At 42.2% G+C, this 13650-nt stretch overlaps 1 protein-coding gene across 8 annotated transcripts in view; it reads right to left on the bottom strand.

Annotated features, from left to right (window-relative positions):
• Positions 1 to 13650, bottom strand: part of ATP11B (ATPase phospholipid transporting 11B (putative)) — an 88536-nt gene that overhangs the window by 15940 nt on the left and 58946 nt on the right. For 6 of the 8 annotated variants that reach the window (XM_044434446.1, XM_044434445.1, XM_044434440.1 and 3 more), the window contains exons 26-28: positions 11314 to 11379; positions 10273 to 10376; positions 9096 to 9261 (exon numbers count right to left, since the gene is read on the bottom strand). In XM_044434446.1, the coding sequence (XP_044290381.1) occupies positions 9096 to 9261; positions 10273 to 10376; positions 11314 to 11379 (336 nt within the window). Of the gene's footprint in view, positions 1 to 4129; positions 4216 to 9095; positions 9262 to 10272; positions 10377 to 11313; positions 11380 to 13650 lie in introns of all 8 variants that reach the window. The other 2 variants (XM_044434443.1, XM_044434444.1) reach the window with 1 other exon arrangement.

Below are 13650 nucleotides of genomic sequence, written 5' to 3' on the forward strand. Positions count from 1 at the left end.
AAAATTTTAGGATTTTCTGCAGCAGTTTGCACTGTATGGAGGTTTTCTTTCCACGGGCAGAGATTTAGGGGCAAAAGACACTAGGCAAAACCACACCCCCTCCTTCAGCTCTGTTTCTCCTGAATGTTGGCTTCTTTATGGGGTAAAATTGGACCACATGCCCAAGCAGTAGATTAGTGGTATTTAACACAACTGCTGAGAAACACAACAGAGCTTCATTCATAAACAGAATGAAACTGACAGGATTTTTTAAACCTTGTTCCAATAATGTAAGAAATCCAATTTGTGAAGTACCTTAGGACTTGAATCAAAACAAAAAATGAATAGTGGCAAGTTGTTAATTGTCTCAGATAGCAAGGACAAGCACCTAAAACTGTTTTCTTATGATTTTACAATGTGTTTCACATACAATACCCACTGTTCCGTTATCTCTAACCTAAAATTCTTTACTAAAGGTAGATTTCAACCACCCTGTTTTATGAGTGCTTTGGATCACTGCTTTGGATGTATATTCCTGCCTGATTTACTTCATAATTTTGGTGTGGCCAACCAGGAATTCATTCTTATGGAAATAATGCCATTTATATTAGGTATTTTCCAAGATTTTGGCAACTTAGCCATTGTCCTGACGTTCCAGATGCTTTGATGGAAAGAAGAAGTTGTACAAATCAAAACCTCACCCCTCGAAATCGAAAACAACCCTAAGCAGCCAGTATACTCCTCACATAGCCAGGCTGTATGCTGCCCTCAGTAGCAGAGGCAGGATGCTGGGGAACGTAGCTGAACCATTCTGAAACTGCACTCGTGTCCTGCCTGAGGGTTCCTGGCTGGCCACCTTGCACACAGAACGCTGGACTAGGCAGCCCCTTGGTCTGACCAGCAGGGCTCTTATGCGCTGTGAAGTCGTCTCCCCAGTGCAGCCCTATCAATGAAAGCCCTCCAGAATGAGGCTATATAAAAAGATTATTCTGGAATCCTAAAGAGTAAGTACAGTTTGAATGTCAGAGAAAAGTTAGAACAGAGGCCACAATATATGCTGAGAACTTAAATGTTAGCATTAAGCACTCTACTTCTAATTTACCATAAAAATGAAGATAATACTTGCATTAATTATTGCAGGTTTCAAAATACAGACACCCAAGTGTCATTCATGAAGCGCCTATTACCAGTGTGAAGGTCTCTCTATAAGGATCTCCGAGCCAAGAATACAGGGTGGACTTACTCACAAAGGCACATTAAGCTTAAACTCCCGAGTTCTACATATCAACCATTTTAATTTTTAAAAATTATCTGTCATAGTAATACCTTGCTTTTCAAATAAGTTAATGAATAGAACTCCACTGTCCACAGACTCCTAAGACAGGACAATGCCTGCTTGGCACAGGATGGCAATGTTTTACTGCCAGCTGCAGACGGTTAACAAAATAGCTACTCCGTGCCTCTGAAGTATGGTGCATTTTTAAATGAAGCCGCAGAGCCTGGGATTTTGGCCTTTACAGGAAATGGCAATGAGCACTTAGCAAGTTGAAAGGGGCAGAGGGAATCGGGGAATTCTGACATTTACCAGTAAGTCTGAAGAATCATTGCACTCTTTGGCTTATGCCTCAATGACATCACCGTTGCCATTGCTTCTCTCTCTCTCTCTCTCTCTCTCTTACTGATTTACTGAGGCATGCTGGTAGTAATTATAAAGTTTCCGGGCATTTCCAGTATGTTTTAATTTTATTCATAAGTACTGTAACTAAATTGCATTTACTGTTTTCATTGCTTGAAAGTGTGGTGTAGCGGTTAAGAGCATGGGACTGGCACTCAGACGATCTGGGTTCGAGTCTCTGCTCAGCCATGGAGCCAACTGGGTGACTTTGGGCCAGTCACAGACTCTCAGCCCAGCCTACCTCACAGGGTTGTTGTTGTGGGGATAAGATGGAGGACGAGATATAAGCTGCCTTGAGCCCTTTGTAGGAAAAAGGCAGGATATAAATCGAAAAATAAATAAATAAATAAATAAATGAAGGGACACATAAACTTGTGCCAGTTTACCAGGAGAAGCCACAAGGAAGCTGAGAGGCCGAGATCCAGTAAGTGCGGAGAAATGAATAAGTTGTGTCTGGGCAACAAAAGAAGCTTCCTCTTAATTCAGACTAGATGTCTTTCATACTATTCCTAATAAATTATATGCCATTTCCATATTTCTCAACTGTAAAACAAGGGAAATTGGGTCATTTACTCATAAGTGTCAACAGTGGCTGTGGCATTAAGCTTGGTAACTGGGCATTCATTAACATGCCCTGAGAAATGTCAAACATTTATTAGTAAAATGACGCAAACTGAAATAAGAAAGTCCTTCAACAAAGGTCCCTGAGTTTTACTGGCTGATAGCTATATCCTGACTTTTCCCATTGTAAGCACTGATTTTGAAACCATGGGGGCTGAAAACATTTTTTCGTTTTTGCAAGCGTAAGAACCTATGTACTACTCGAACTGCGGCTGAAAAATTTTGTCCACTAGCACAAACGTTCTACCTTATCATTTTAGTACATTCAGTTACCAGAACCGCTGCTGGCACTTCATTCTTTCTTATTGTGATGGTATTCAGCATGGCAGAGGGCCAGATTTAGGGTTTTGTTTTTAATATTCCAGGTCAAATTGCAACAATAAACTTTCATGTAGTTACAGGTTCATCCTTACAGACTTTTTGATATATATCACTTCCAATTATTCTTGTACCATTCACATATTGGCCTGGTTCAGATGCATGCATTTTTGCCTTGTGCTAACCACATGGTCCCTCCTCAAACCATCCTTTTCTCATGTCCCAATTTGGAATGTCCTGCATTGGTTAAAACAGCTTCTTTACATCAATGACAATGATGACTGTGATGGAACATGTTGAGAGTTCTCACCAACTCTAAATTAGGGTTTAAGATCCTGGTAACCATTACTCAATAGTTCACTTGACATATGATGTTAATTATAAAAGCAAATAAACATTTAAATCAAAATACTAACATTAAAAATAATTAATTGTGGTTAATTAATGTAGGAAGTGTTAAACTGCAGCACCCCAAAAAAAAAGGAAGAAGGGCATATAAGGAGAAGGCTTGGGCAAATTAATAATATTGACTAATTAAACAAAGATATGCATATCTTTGAGCCAGTGCGGTGTAGTGGTTAAGAGCATGGGACTGGGACTCAGACGATTTGGGTTCAAGTCCCGGCTCAGCCATGGAGCCAACTGGGTGACTTCGGGCCAGTCACAGACTCTCAGCCCAACCTACCTCACAGGGCTGTTGTTGTTGTGGGGATAAGATGGAGGAGGAGAATGATGTAAGCTGCCTTGAGCTCTTTGTAGAAAAAAGGCAGGATATAAACCAATAAATAAATAAATAAATATCTGGACCAGATCATTATCTCATAATTCAGACTGTCAGCGACAGGCCTCAGATGGGAGTCAGAGAACCTCATTTTTCATGTGGTCTTTATCCAGCCAAACTCTATGGAATTTCCTCTGCTGACCAAGTGTATCAGCAATGTGTTTCACATGAGCATCTAATCACCCCACTCAGTAACAGCATCTCATCAACCTCTGAAGATAGTAAAATGCCCCCCGCACACACACACTGATCCAACACACAAGACTAAGCTGTACAAATGCAGATAACAGTATAATATGGAAAGCGACGCTTTCCTCACCCTGCATTTTCACGTGAAAATCAAATCAGCAAAAGGCAAAGCAATCAACAGTGTCTGTTTTGTGGCTGGGACTGCTCCACATGCAAAAAGCACTGTTAACATCACAGATGGGTAAGTTAAGCAGAAGCGCTGGGACCATGCTTGAAAAGTTTAAATTATTTTATAGAGCAACACAGGGAGTAAACTTGGACTCCGTGCACTAAACATCATGCTTTCAACTTGTCCCTGTAAGTATATATAGAAGTACATGCTGTGCTCAGCCAGCAAACACGGAGCAAAGCTAAGCAGGGGAGTCAGAAAGATACGAACTTGAGCTGCAGTCATTGCCCTTAGTCCACACTAGTAACCATGCCTCTTTCCCTTTTCTCTCTCAGTGCTGGTTAGCGGACCTTCAGCATGCATAAAAGTGGATGAAGAACTGCTCCTCCTACTCTACCTAATTTTGCTCAGCTGACTCGTTGCCCTGGACAATGGCTGCAGTGCGATGCATTCGTCACTTAAAGCAACTCTGCTGGAGTACATCTACAAGTGGACAAAGAAGGGATGGAACATACAAGTCAGTGAGAAGTCATCTTTCCAAAAGACAGACAAAGGACAGGATCTTTAAAGACAAGCATCTCAAAATGCAGGGACAGACTTCATATGCAGTCCACATATGCTTAGGGACACTGGTTTCTGAAGGGTGACATACAGTACATAACACACTGTGGGGTGAGAGCGACTTGCCAAATGCAGCAGGACGTTTTCTGTTCACAATTTAGTACACGAGTATCTACCACACTGAAATGGCACACAGTTGCCCCATTTATGGGCTGCAGGTACTGAAATCTGTGGCTGCATTTTTTCTGTTGTACACCAGTGTTCCTATACACAGGTGACTTTGTTCAAGCTGGTGAGTTTCTAACACCATCCGTGTCATTCAAACTTTGCTGTCACATCTGAAACCTTCCACATGCACATTTAGCATGGGGGGGAATGGAGACAGAAAACATCTAATCTGCACATACCTGTAACGGTATCATTTGTGCTCTTTAATCAAATCTTTGCCAGAAGTAATGTTGATTTTTTAAGAGATTCCCTGGAGGTCATTTCTTCTCATATGATCTGAACAATGAGTTATGGTGCAGAATGCAACAGCAAGAGGACCCACATGTCAAACCAAATGATGGCTTTGCTTCCATTTAGAGTTAGATACAAACATTCCACAGATATGCGAACATGATGCAGATTAAGGGAATCAGGGCTTTCAGGAACACACCCATCCTTGAGCACTTGTTTAAAGTGGATTCCCTACACAAGCATGGGAGGGACATAGCTAAATGTCAGCAGTTTCTTTCATGTCCACAGATCAGTGTTTATATCGTTATATTAACAACGCACATGGCAAACTACAAGGCAAAAGTTTGACTTTTGAGAACATAGCACTTATGGTTAATGGAATTACAGTTACTTTCACATTTTTTCAATTATTGGCATATGGGCACAATAATCATTAAATGTTTTATTACTGATTATATTTATTAAAACACTAACATCCTTAGAGATTACATTGTCCTAGCCACTCTGATCCTGAAGCAAGATTATTTTTACTGATACATTATCTTATTGATGGTTATGAATGCATATTCTGAGTAGGTAGATGCCTGTTTTCATCTGTTCTTTTTACTTTGAAATGATGAACTCACATTAAATCAACATATAACTAACCCCTTGAAAGGGATGTGATACAGATTTCACCCCATTTTCACATCTAGTCAGACCTGTAATGCTGCTTTCCACATAAAATGTGCTTCCTTTCTAAGTCAAACAACTGCTTATTAAGTTCTAGTTTTAGTTCAGTGTGAATGCTGAATTAAGGCTGGAATGAGAAAAGCCACCATTTAAAAAGCTGTAAATGTTACTGAAGGCAATTAGTGGAACAGATTTGCCCAACAGAATTTCAGTTAACACATTTAATGGGATGAAGGTTAGCAAAGAACCTTCTGCATCTGGATGTAGGCCCTGATTGTGCAAACTGGCGAATGCAAAGCTTTATCTGGGCTGTATCATTTCAAACTGCAGGTGGGAGCCCACAGGAGCAATACAGGAAGGACCATCCAGTGTCCAAAGGGAGAATTTCTGCTTAGTCTTTCCCCAAGCTTGTCTCTAGGTGTCTCTAGGTGTAGGGATGTGTCTTCTCCTTGTGGGTACAAGCATCTTTAATTCCATCAGACATAGTTTTGCCACCCAGCCGAGAACCAAAATTTACATTTTGACCAAAGCTGACATTTCCTTGTACATTTCTTCTGGAAACTTTTAACAGAAAGGTAGTTTATACATTTTAAAATAAAGTTCAAATAAAAGTGAGTGGAATGAGCCACCTGAATGAACAGGCCGTAAAACAAAGCAGTCAGAGTACTTTTCCTGGAAGAAGTGCTACTCTTAAGTAACCACATTTCATTTCTTCCTTATGAGGTTAAGTTGGAGAGTTGCTTACAACAAGGCAGACAGAAAATAACCTGAATGTGTGGAATGCATTTTGTATCCACTGAAGAAAAACAGGAAGCCCACAATGGTGTTTTAAGTAGATTTGACAAGAGGTGATGCCGCATAGCTGAAAAGGAAGAGGCCGAGTCTGGTATGGCTGTACTTCTCCAACATGACAGACTTTTCCGAATGGAAACTAAAGACATTCTGTCACTGCGGTAATTTTTTGGATTTGACTGGTGAGCAGAGTAAGTACTCCACGTTATTGGAGAGTCATGAAAGGATGTAGACATAATTTGTAAACATTCCTAAAGCAAAAGGCAGCCTTCCCAGCAACATGAAAAATTCTAGAATACATATTCGTGCAATGCCTTTATTAAGCCAGCTGAAAGGTCACAGAATTGGCCCTAAGAATGGCATCACACTAATAGGTGTGGTTGTCGTTAGGTGTTACATGCTGTCCAATCACCTCCGACTTATGACCCTACGAATGAAGGCCCTTCACAATGCCCTGTCTTTGACAGCCTTGCTCAGCTCTTGCAAGCTCAAGACTTATGGCCTCCTCTGTGGACAATTCGAGGGACGATATGTGCTGACATTATTATTTAAAAAACGGGATTGAGCTTTTATATGGCCCATGTGCACAAAAGCCAGGGCTGGTTAATGCTCTGCCTATCATAGAGAAGAGGATGCCTAAAATAACATGCCAAACACATCTGCAACATTCCCAACAAAACGCACACACAGAGAGGTTTTCCCTCTAGCTGCAAATGACATTAACATGACTAGAGGTTTCCTTGGGCTGAGGAGCCTGCCGCTCGAAGCAGTATGTAAGTTACTCTGGACAGAACACTCCCCCATGCCACCAAATGCTATTGCCTTCAGAAAGGCACTAACCTTAATGCATGGTGTTAAGGAGGGCAGGGTTAACTACAGCTGCTGAACAGCTACTGGTACAGCTTGAGGCTTTGTGGGATCTTGAACATTCGATGAAGATCAGTATGCTAATCCAGTTATTCCAAGAATGGGAAAATGTTAGCATATGTTCTAAAGCGGACCCTCTGTCTTCATGGAACACGTCACAGCACTTGGCCTCATATGAACCATTATGCCTTTGGTAAATCTGGTTCTTCACATCTACAAGCAGAGCTTCTCCAGGCAGTCTGTGGCCTCCCAGCATTGCATGGAGCAACATGGAATAGGTTGGCATCCCCGTTCGCACTCCAAGGCTTTTTCAGCACCAGCTGGGCTCCAAAGATGGAAGACCATCTTCAGAGCCTGGGGGGGGGGGAGTTCCAGGGGGGCAGGGAAGAGAAAAGCAAGGCACTTCTGTCTTCTACAAAACCCCAGAGATGCTTGAACCTCTCCTCCACTCAAGGAGGGGAAAAACATTTTGATGGCTGCACGTGGCGTCTTGGAAAGAAAGGAGGGCACAGAGAGACCTCCAGCCTCGATGCTCCTCTCACGTTTCACTGGATGCCGTAAATCCTCTGAGTTCAGAGGGTTAAAGGCGACAAATTCGACGGCTACCTCAAAGACAAAGGTACGTTCAAGTAGACTGTGAAAAAGGCATTGCCGCACTGGGAGAGTCCCTTGTTAAAGCAGCAGCCAGAAAGTGCAAGGGAAGCCCAACTGTTGCTGGAATAATCTTATTCAAGAGAGCAACGGATGCAGGAACACCTTTTTGGCAACTGGCAATAGTTCTCTTACATAACTCTCACCAAGAACAAACTAACTGCCACCGAAGGATAACAGAGGAAGCACTTCATCTTCACATGCCAGCTTTGCTTGTGTGGGAAAGAGCAAAAAGGGGTTTCCCCAGCCCGTTCTCCTGTCGTGTGCAGAATGGGAGATGGTGCCCCCAGGAGTTTTACTGTGCAACAGACAATCTCAACACGCATGCAAATGCCCATGAATGTACATGTTGTGTGTCCATGCATACAAGGGGCATATATGATGACATTTTTTAAATGCTTATTAACTGAGGAAGTTCCCCAGGTTTAAATGGAAATGTAGAAGGGAAACTTGGGATGGGCATGTATAGGTGGCACTGCGATGCTTGCACCCTGGCTCCTCGGTGCCACGGCACAAGGCGGCCTCCTCCCTGCCACCGAAACGCTAGCATCTGTCACGTGAGGCCATGCTGCCCCAGGAGCAATGGCCAGTGGCACCACAGCACAGCGTGGCCTCCCACAACAAGCACCGGTGCGAGGGAGTGATGCATCTAAAGGAGCCTTGTACCACAAGTGGCAAACTCAGAAACGGGGGGGCAGGGCTCCAGACACCGGAACATCTAGGCTTCCCTCCCACTGCTCTGTTGACCCCACAACGGACACATTAATGCTTCTGGTCATGGTACTTGCTGAGGATGTCAAGCATCTGAGGGATTCCAGGAGGAAATGCCGCTACTGCAGTTCCCATCATGCCTGGATGCTGTAGTACATTGGAAGGTCACCAGTGATCTGCTCTTCACTTCGAATAGATAGCTGGTGATCTGTTATAACTGGCATGGCCAGAGTGAGAGCAATTTACATACATGAGCTGCTAGCTTCTAACATCTGCCTGCAGCTTAAATTACATATACGCATATTCCTGAAATTGCCCACCCCTTGGCAAAGTTGAGACATTCCAACAAAGTGAAGGTGCTGAAAAAGAACATTTACAATTTTAAACGTGCCACGTAGAAGGAAATTTCTGTTCTATATGCTACAAAATAAAATAATTTAACCATGAATTGCAGGTAAGGTTTCTGTACAAGCACAGAGAAATTCCCACAAGTTGAGACCTAAAAAGTAATCCTGTAGCTCCATACTGGCTGAAGCATGCTGGGAATTGTAGGACGTTTTCTTGCCTAAAAATCTGCAATTACACACTTAATCTCTCTAATAAGGCCTCCTCTTTTAATGTTATACAAACCACGTATAAGACCAAGTTACCTGGGCTTTTTCTGTACTTGTAGGTTGCAGGTGTCTGTACAGTACTTTTTTCACAATATCAAAACACAAACAAGTGGCAACTATGATGATTATGGCAAACCAAGCAGAACCACTGGACAGCAATTGAACAAATACGAAGTACATATCTTGGGTGTGCAAAAAGGGCCTGAAATGTAAAAAACAAAACAAAATAGAAAATGAAGGTCAGACCAGGAGAAACAAGCAAGCAAACTAACACACATTAAGAGCATGAAAAATTTGTAAATACCACTAGCTAAAAAAATTATACACAGAAAATATTTTAAGTGACTTTTAGAACAACTGAGGCTTTCAGTCTCTCAAGGTGGAGAACAAGCAATAAAAATATGGTTTCAATTTTCAAAATAACACCAGTAGCAGGTAAAGGTTTCTCCTCAACCAAATGCAAATGGTAGAAACTTTCAGCAGATGGTTGTTTTGTTGTTGTTTTCCCACTTTTTAAACTAGGAGTGATGAAGTCACTAGGAGATGAGCCAATTTTGGAGCAGAAAAATCTGGACTTTAAGTCTACCACAGGCAATCAATCAGCTCCAAAGTAATGTTAGAGAAGGAGCCAGTCATGGCATAGTATGCCATGCACTTCTGACTAAATAAAACACCTTAAGAGCATGTCCCTCAACATGCGTAATTTCCCAGCATTTTGGATAGCCCTTGACAAAATACATTAAACTGAAAGCGTAGGAAGCAGAAAGGAGCATAAATGTCCCACTTTCAATGCCAGAATAAAATCGCGACTGCAAAATACAGCTGGTGTCAAACAGGGAAGATCCCTCAAGCTATGTGTAAAAAAGATGGCAGAGCAGCTTGGAAGCAATTGCTAGGTGAATATGGGGGTGCTAGAAATACATGGGATGTCCTAGAATTAAATGCTGGAGAGTCTCACTTTTTTCAAGGCTTAATACATAGAATCTTTTGCAGGATCTCTAACACAGTTTTCACAAGGAAGTGTGCCATTATTTCCTAAAGAATGCTTTGTCATTCTGTTGCTCTTGTCCACAGGGCTGTCACCTGGCAGCTTAGGCAAGTGCAGTAACAACACATCACATTTGGGGAATGGCTCCTGCCACACCTCAATAGCACTGACTTCAAGGGCAAGGAATCAGACAGGCAGGTTCCACTCTCTGACACATACACTTACCAGATAATTCCACCATAGAACAGGGAGAATACAAAGTAAAAGATAATGGAGCCCCAGGTAACAAAATGGTTTATCCACGTCCAGAAATGAGTTTCTAATGCCATCTAAAATAATACAAGAAAGTTGATACATGTTGAGCAGGCAGCCAAGACTTCTGAGAAACAAACATGTTACTTGCAGATTAAAAAAGACAAAAAAGGAAAATATATATTGCATGGTGAAGACATTCCACCAAACACAGCAGAGGATGTCATTAAGTTTTTATCTCAGAGTTAACATGTAATTAAGGATGTCCGTGGCTGCCATGCTGCACTTTGCGGTCATTCTGCACAGTCTTATTGGTAATTCTTGATCACAAAACCTTGAAGTGGGCTTAGAAACCTTAAGACGTGCATGGCTCCTCCCTGTAAAAAGCTCACACACAAGTAGACTGACCAGGCAATTCTTGGATCAAAAATCATCAAGTACACAGGACAGCATCAAGCCTCAGGACTATGGGAAGGGGGCATCTTGATGGTATTTATGAAGAGCAGGCAGCTTGTTTGGGCTTCAAAAGTTGCCCCGCAGGAGCCACTGGACTATCTTAGTGGACATGCAGCTTTTTCAGGAATATAGACCTTCCCCAAGCTGAACCCACTGGCTTAGGTCAGGAGCTATACCGCTTCTCTTCCACAGACTATTTTAGTCTGCTCCATCATGGGTCATAAGAGGAATAAGGCTCTTCCAATTGTTGCATGCCTGAGAATTTCTTGCCTTCAAGAATGAAAAGTTCTCCTTAAAATCCCTTCCAAAGACAGATGTTGCAAAAGATGCCTTCCTTTTCCAATGAAAGAATTTGACCTCACTGAAAAGGGAGTGGTGTATGTGAAAAGGGGACAAATATTCAGCTCAAGCCTAACTTAAATGTTTACATTCTACTTAAACAGAGTCAACCTGGAACTAGAACCAAAGCACGAATACTTTCTTTTTAAAAATGGTTGCTATAATGTTTGACAATGTAAAACAATTATGTATAGCAAAATCACAACTGTACTGCTGTACCTTCATCGTAACTGTTATAACCATGACAGTGAAGACTAGAGTTCCAAATGTCCAGTTTCCAAACATCTAAAGAGGAAAAAAAGAAAGAAGATGTGATGCATTTAATCAGGTGGAAGTTATTTAACTTTGTGTGTGCAGTGATTGCAACTACAGGCAATGCAGCTGCTCTAACAAAATTAATTCTCCTGGTATGCAAAATGCTCACGTGTTCATTTAGTACAATGTAATATAACAAGAAGGAAAGGTGTGATGCAAAACAGGAGAAGTTTATGAGTTACAAAAACGGGATTCCTACTGGACAAGCAATTTTCCCTTGCACGGCATTGCAAGTTTAAGGGAATGGATTGAAAGAAAACAGGGCATCAGGGAAATAACACTTGATCAGCCAATTATGCATAAACACCAGCTAGTCAAAAATTCTACAGCAGTGTGAAAACAATTAGCCTCTAATTATGAAAATGGTGGGACTTTTTTTTTTTACAATGCAGCATCACATGCAGATTTTAGAAATCATATCCTCCAAAATTCAAAAATAATAGACTTAGAATTCATAAAGTTCTAAGCTTTGAAAAGCTGAACCAAAGCAGTACTATAAAATTATTTTTGCTTTGCTTTGTTTCTGTCTTAGAGTTATGCATACTTTTCTGAAATCAAACAATATGGATTAAGGAAATTCAGATCCTTATCAGATTAGATGAAAAAATAAATTCTCAGAGTGATAATATATGTCTATCTCACCCTGCAGATAACTGTAAGTAACAATCAAGGAAAAAATCTGAAAGTTCCGTTTATATTCTTATGTTCCAGAAATTTTACACAAAGCCATATTCCAAGTTTAATTTCAGTTATCGCCTCTTAGCCAAAAGCAAACCCAAAACTTCATCAGATGCAAAAGGCCTTGGCCAATGTCCTTCCAAGGACTACCTAACTGAAGACGTGTAGTTAATGACTCAGTCCGGCCAGAAACTCTGGGGAGGAAACTGGAGTAAAGCAGGTTAACAGAAAGGCGCCTTCCCTGCAGGACTGTCCTTCCACAAGCCATGCGCTCCCCTTCTCTTTGCCAAGAGGCCCTCAGGTGCTACTGCTGTACTGCAGGATGGTGGCACTGCACTGGGTGCTATGGAGAGCCTCGCCAGTCACGCTTCACTCTGGCATTTGCCACACCATGTGAGCGGGGCAGAGAAGGCTCTGAGGGGCCATGGTCCACCCGGAGACATACTGGAGATCTCTTTGGACGTCCTCCCACAACGCCTGGCCCTGAGGAAGGGCCCGCTCAGAGCTAAGCATTCAGAGCTGGCTGGCTGGCCTTCTGAAGAGCCACGCTGCCCACTTTTTCCTGTTGACAAGGCTCTTCAGAGAGCTTGTCTCTCCTCTGAATCCCCCTGAAAGGAAACCAAAGGGCAAACAGTACCAGAGGGGAGCAGGGAGGGATGGACGGAGGGCAGCGGCAAGGGGCGTGCGTATGACCAGCTCTGCTTCCTCAACTTCCTGCTGCCCCAGGGTTTTAAATACCTGGCAACTGCTCAAGCTGGCTGGGACTGATGTGTTCTAGGCTGAAGTGCAACAAGCTGGGAAAGCCAATGTATTTCTGAACTTAAGGGGCTTATTTCCAAAAATATTACAGGTCTATTAGTTCAGGATAGTTTCTTCCAGTTTTATTTACCACCTTTGTCTAATCAGCTTTTAAACTAAAATGGTTTCATTCTGCTGTAAATTCTTATTGTAGTCATAAGACCTAATCATGATCTTAGCAAGTTTTGATGCTTTTTAAAAGAAGAATACAGTATGGTAGAAGGTGTTGTGTGTGTGTGTGTGTGTGTGTGTGTGTGTGTGTGGCGGGGGGGGGGGGTTCTTTGCTAATTGACAATACCTACTTACAAACTATCCTACACTGAAAACTGAGAAAGGGCACCCTTTGTGCTTTTGCTTATTTCAGACCAGAAGGAGACTTCAAGGACTTGGAACTATTGATCCACCATCCAATGAAGCAGTTACTCTCAAAGGAGAAACCTAGGAAATTGGGAGTCCACCACAGTCTGTTAAAAAGGCTGTGACTGTCATTCCATATACAGGTTCTGCTCTTGCTTTCCCTCTATAAGCATCATTATACGCTTTCCTTCCAGAAGTGGCTGGATTTCTTTATTTCCCTTCCTTGGAGAGACTTCAGCAGCCAGGCAGCTGAAGGTCCTGGGAACTGACAAGCAGGACCATCATTGCGCTTGCTTGAAGGCCTGGCACGTGTGTCCCGTCCCCAAAATGGATGGTTTGTCCAAAGAGAGCTCTCCCTTGCAAGCAAGCAGCAGGCAGTGCGCATCAGCAACTGGTTGCTATAGAGAC

Source organism: Varanus komodoensis, unplaced genomic scaffold (genome assembly GCF_004798865.1).
Source record: "Varanus komodoensis strain SLA01 unplaced genomic scaffold, ASM479886v1 scaffold28, whole genome shotgun sequence".
NCBI lineage: Eukaryota > Metazoa > Chordata > Lepidosauria > Squamata > Varanidae > Varanus > Varanus komodoensis.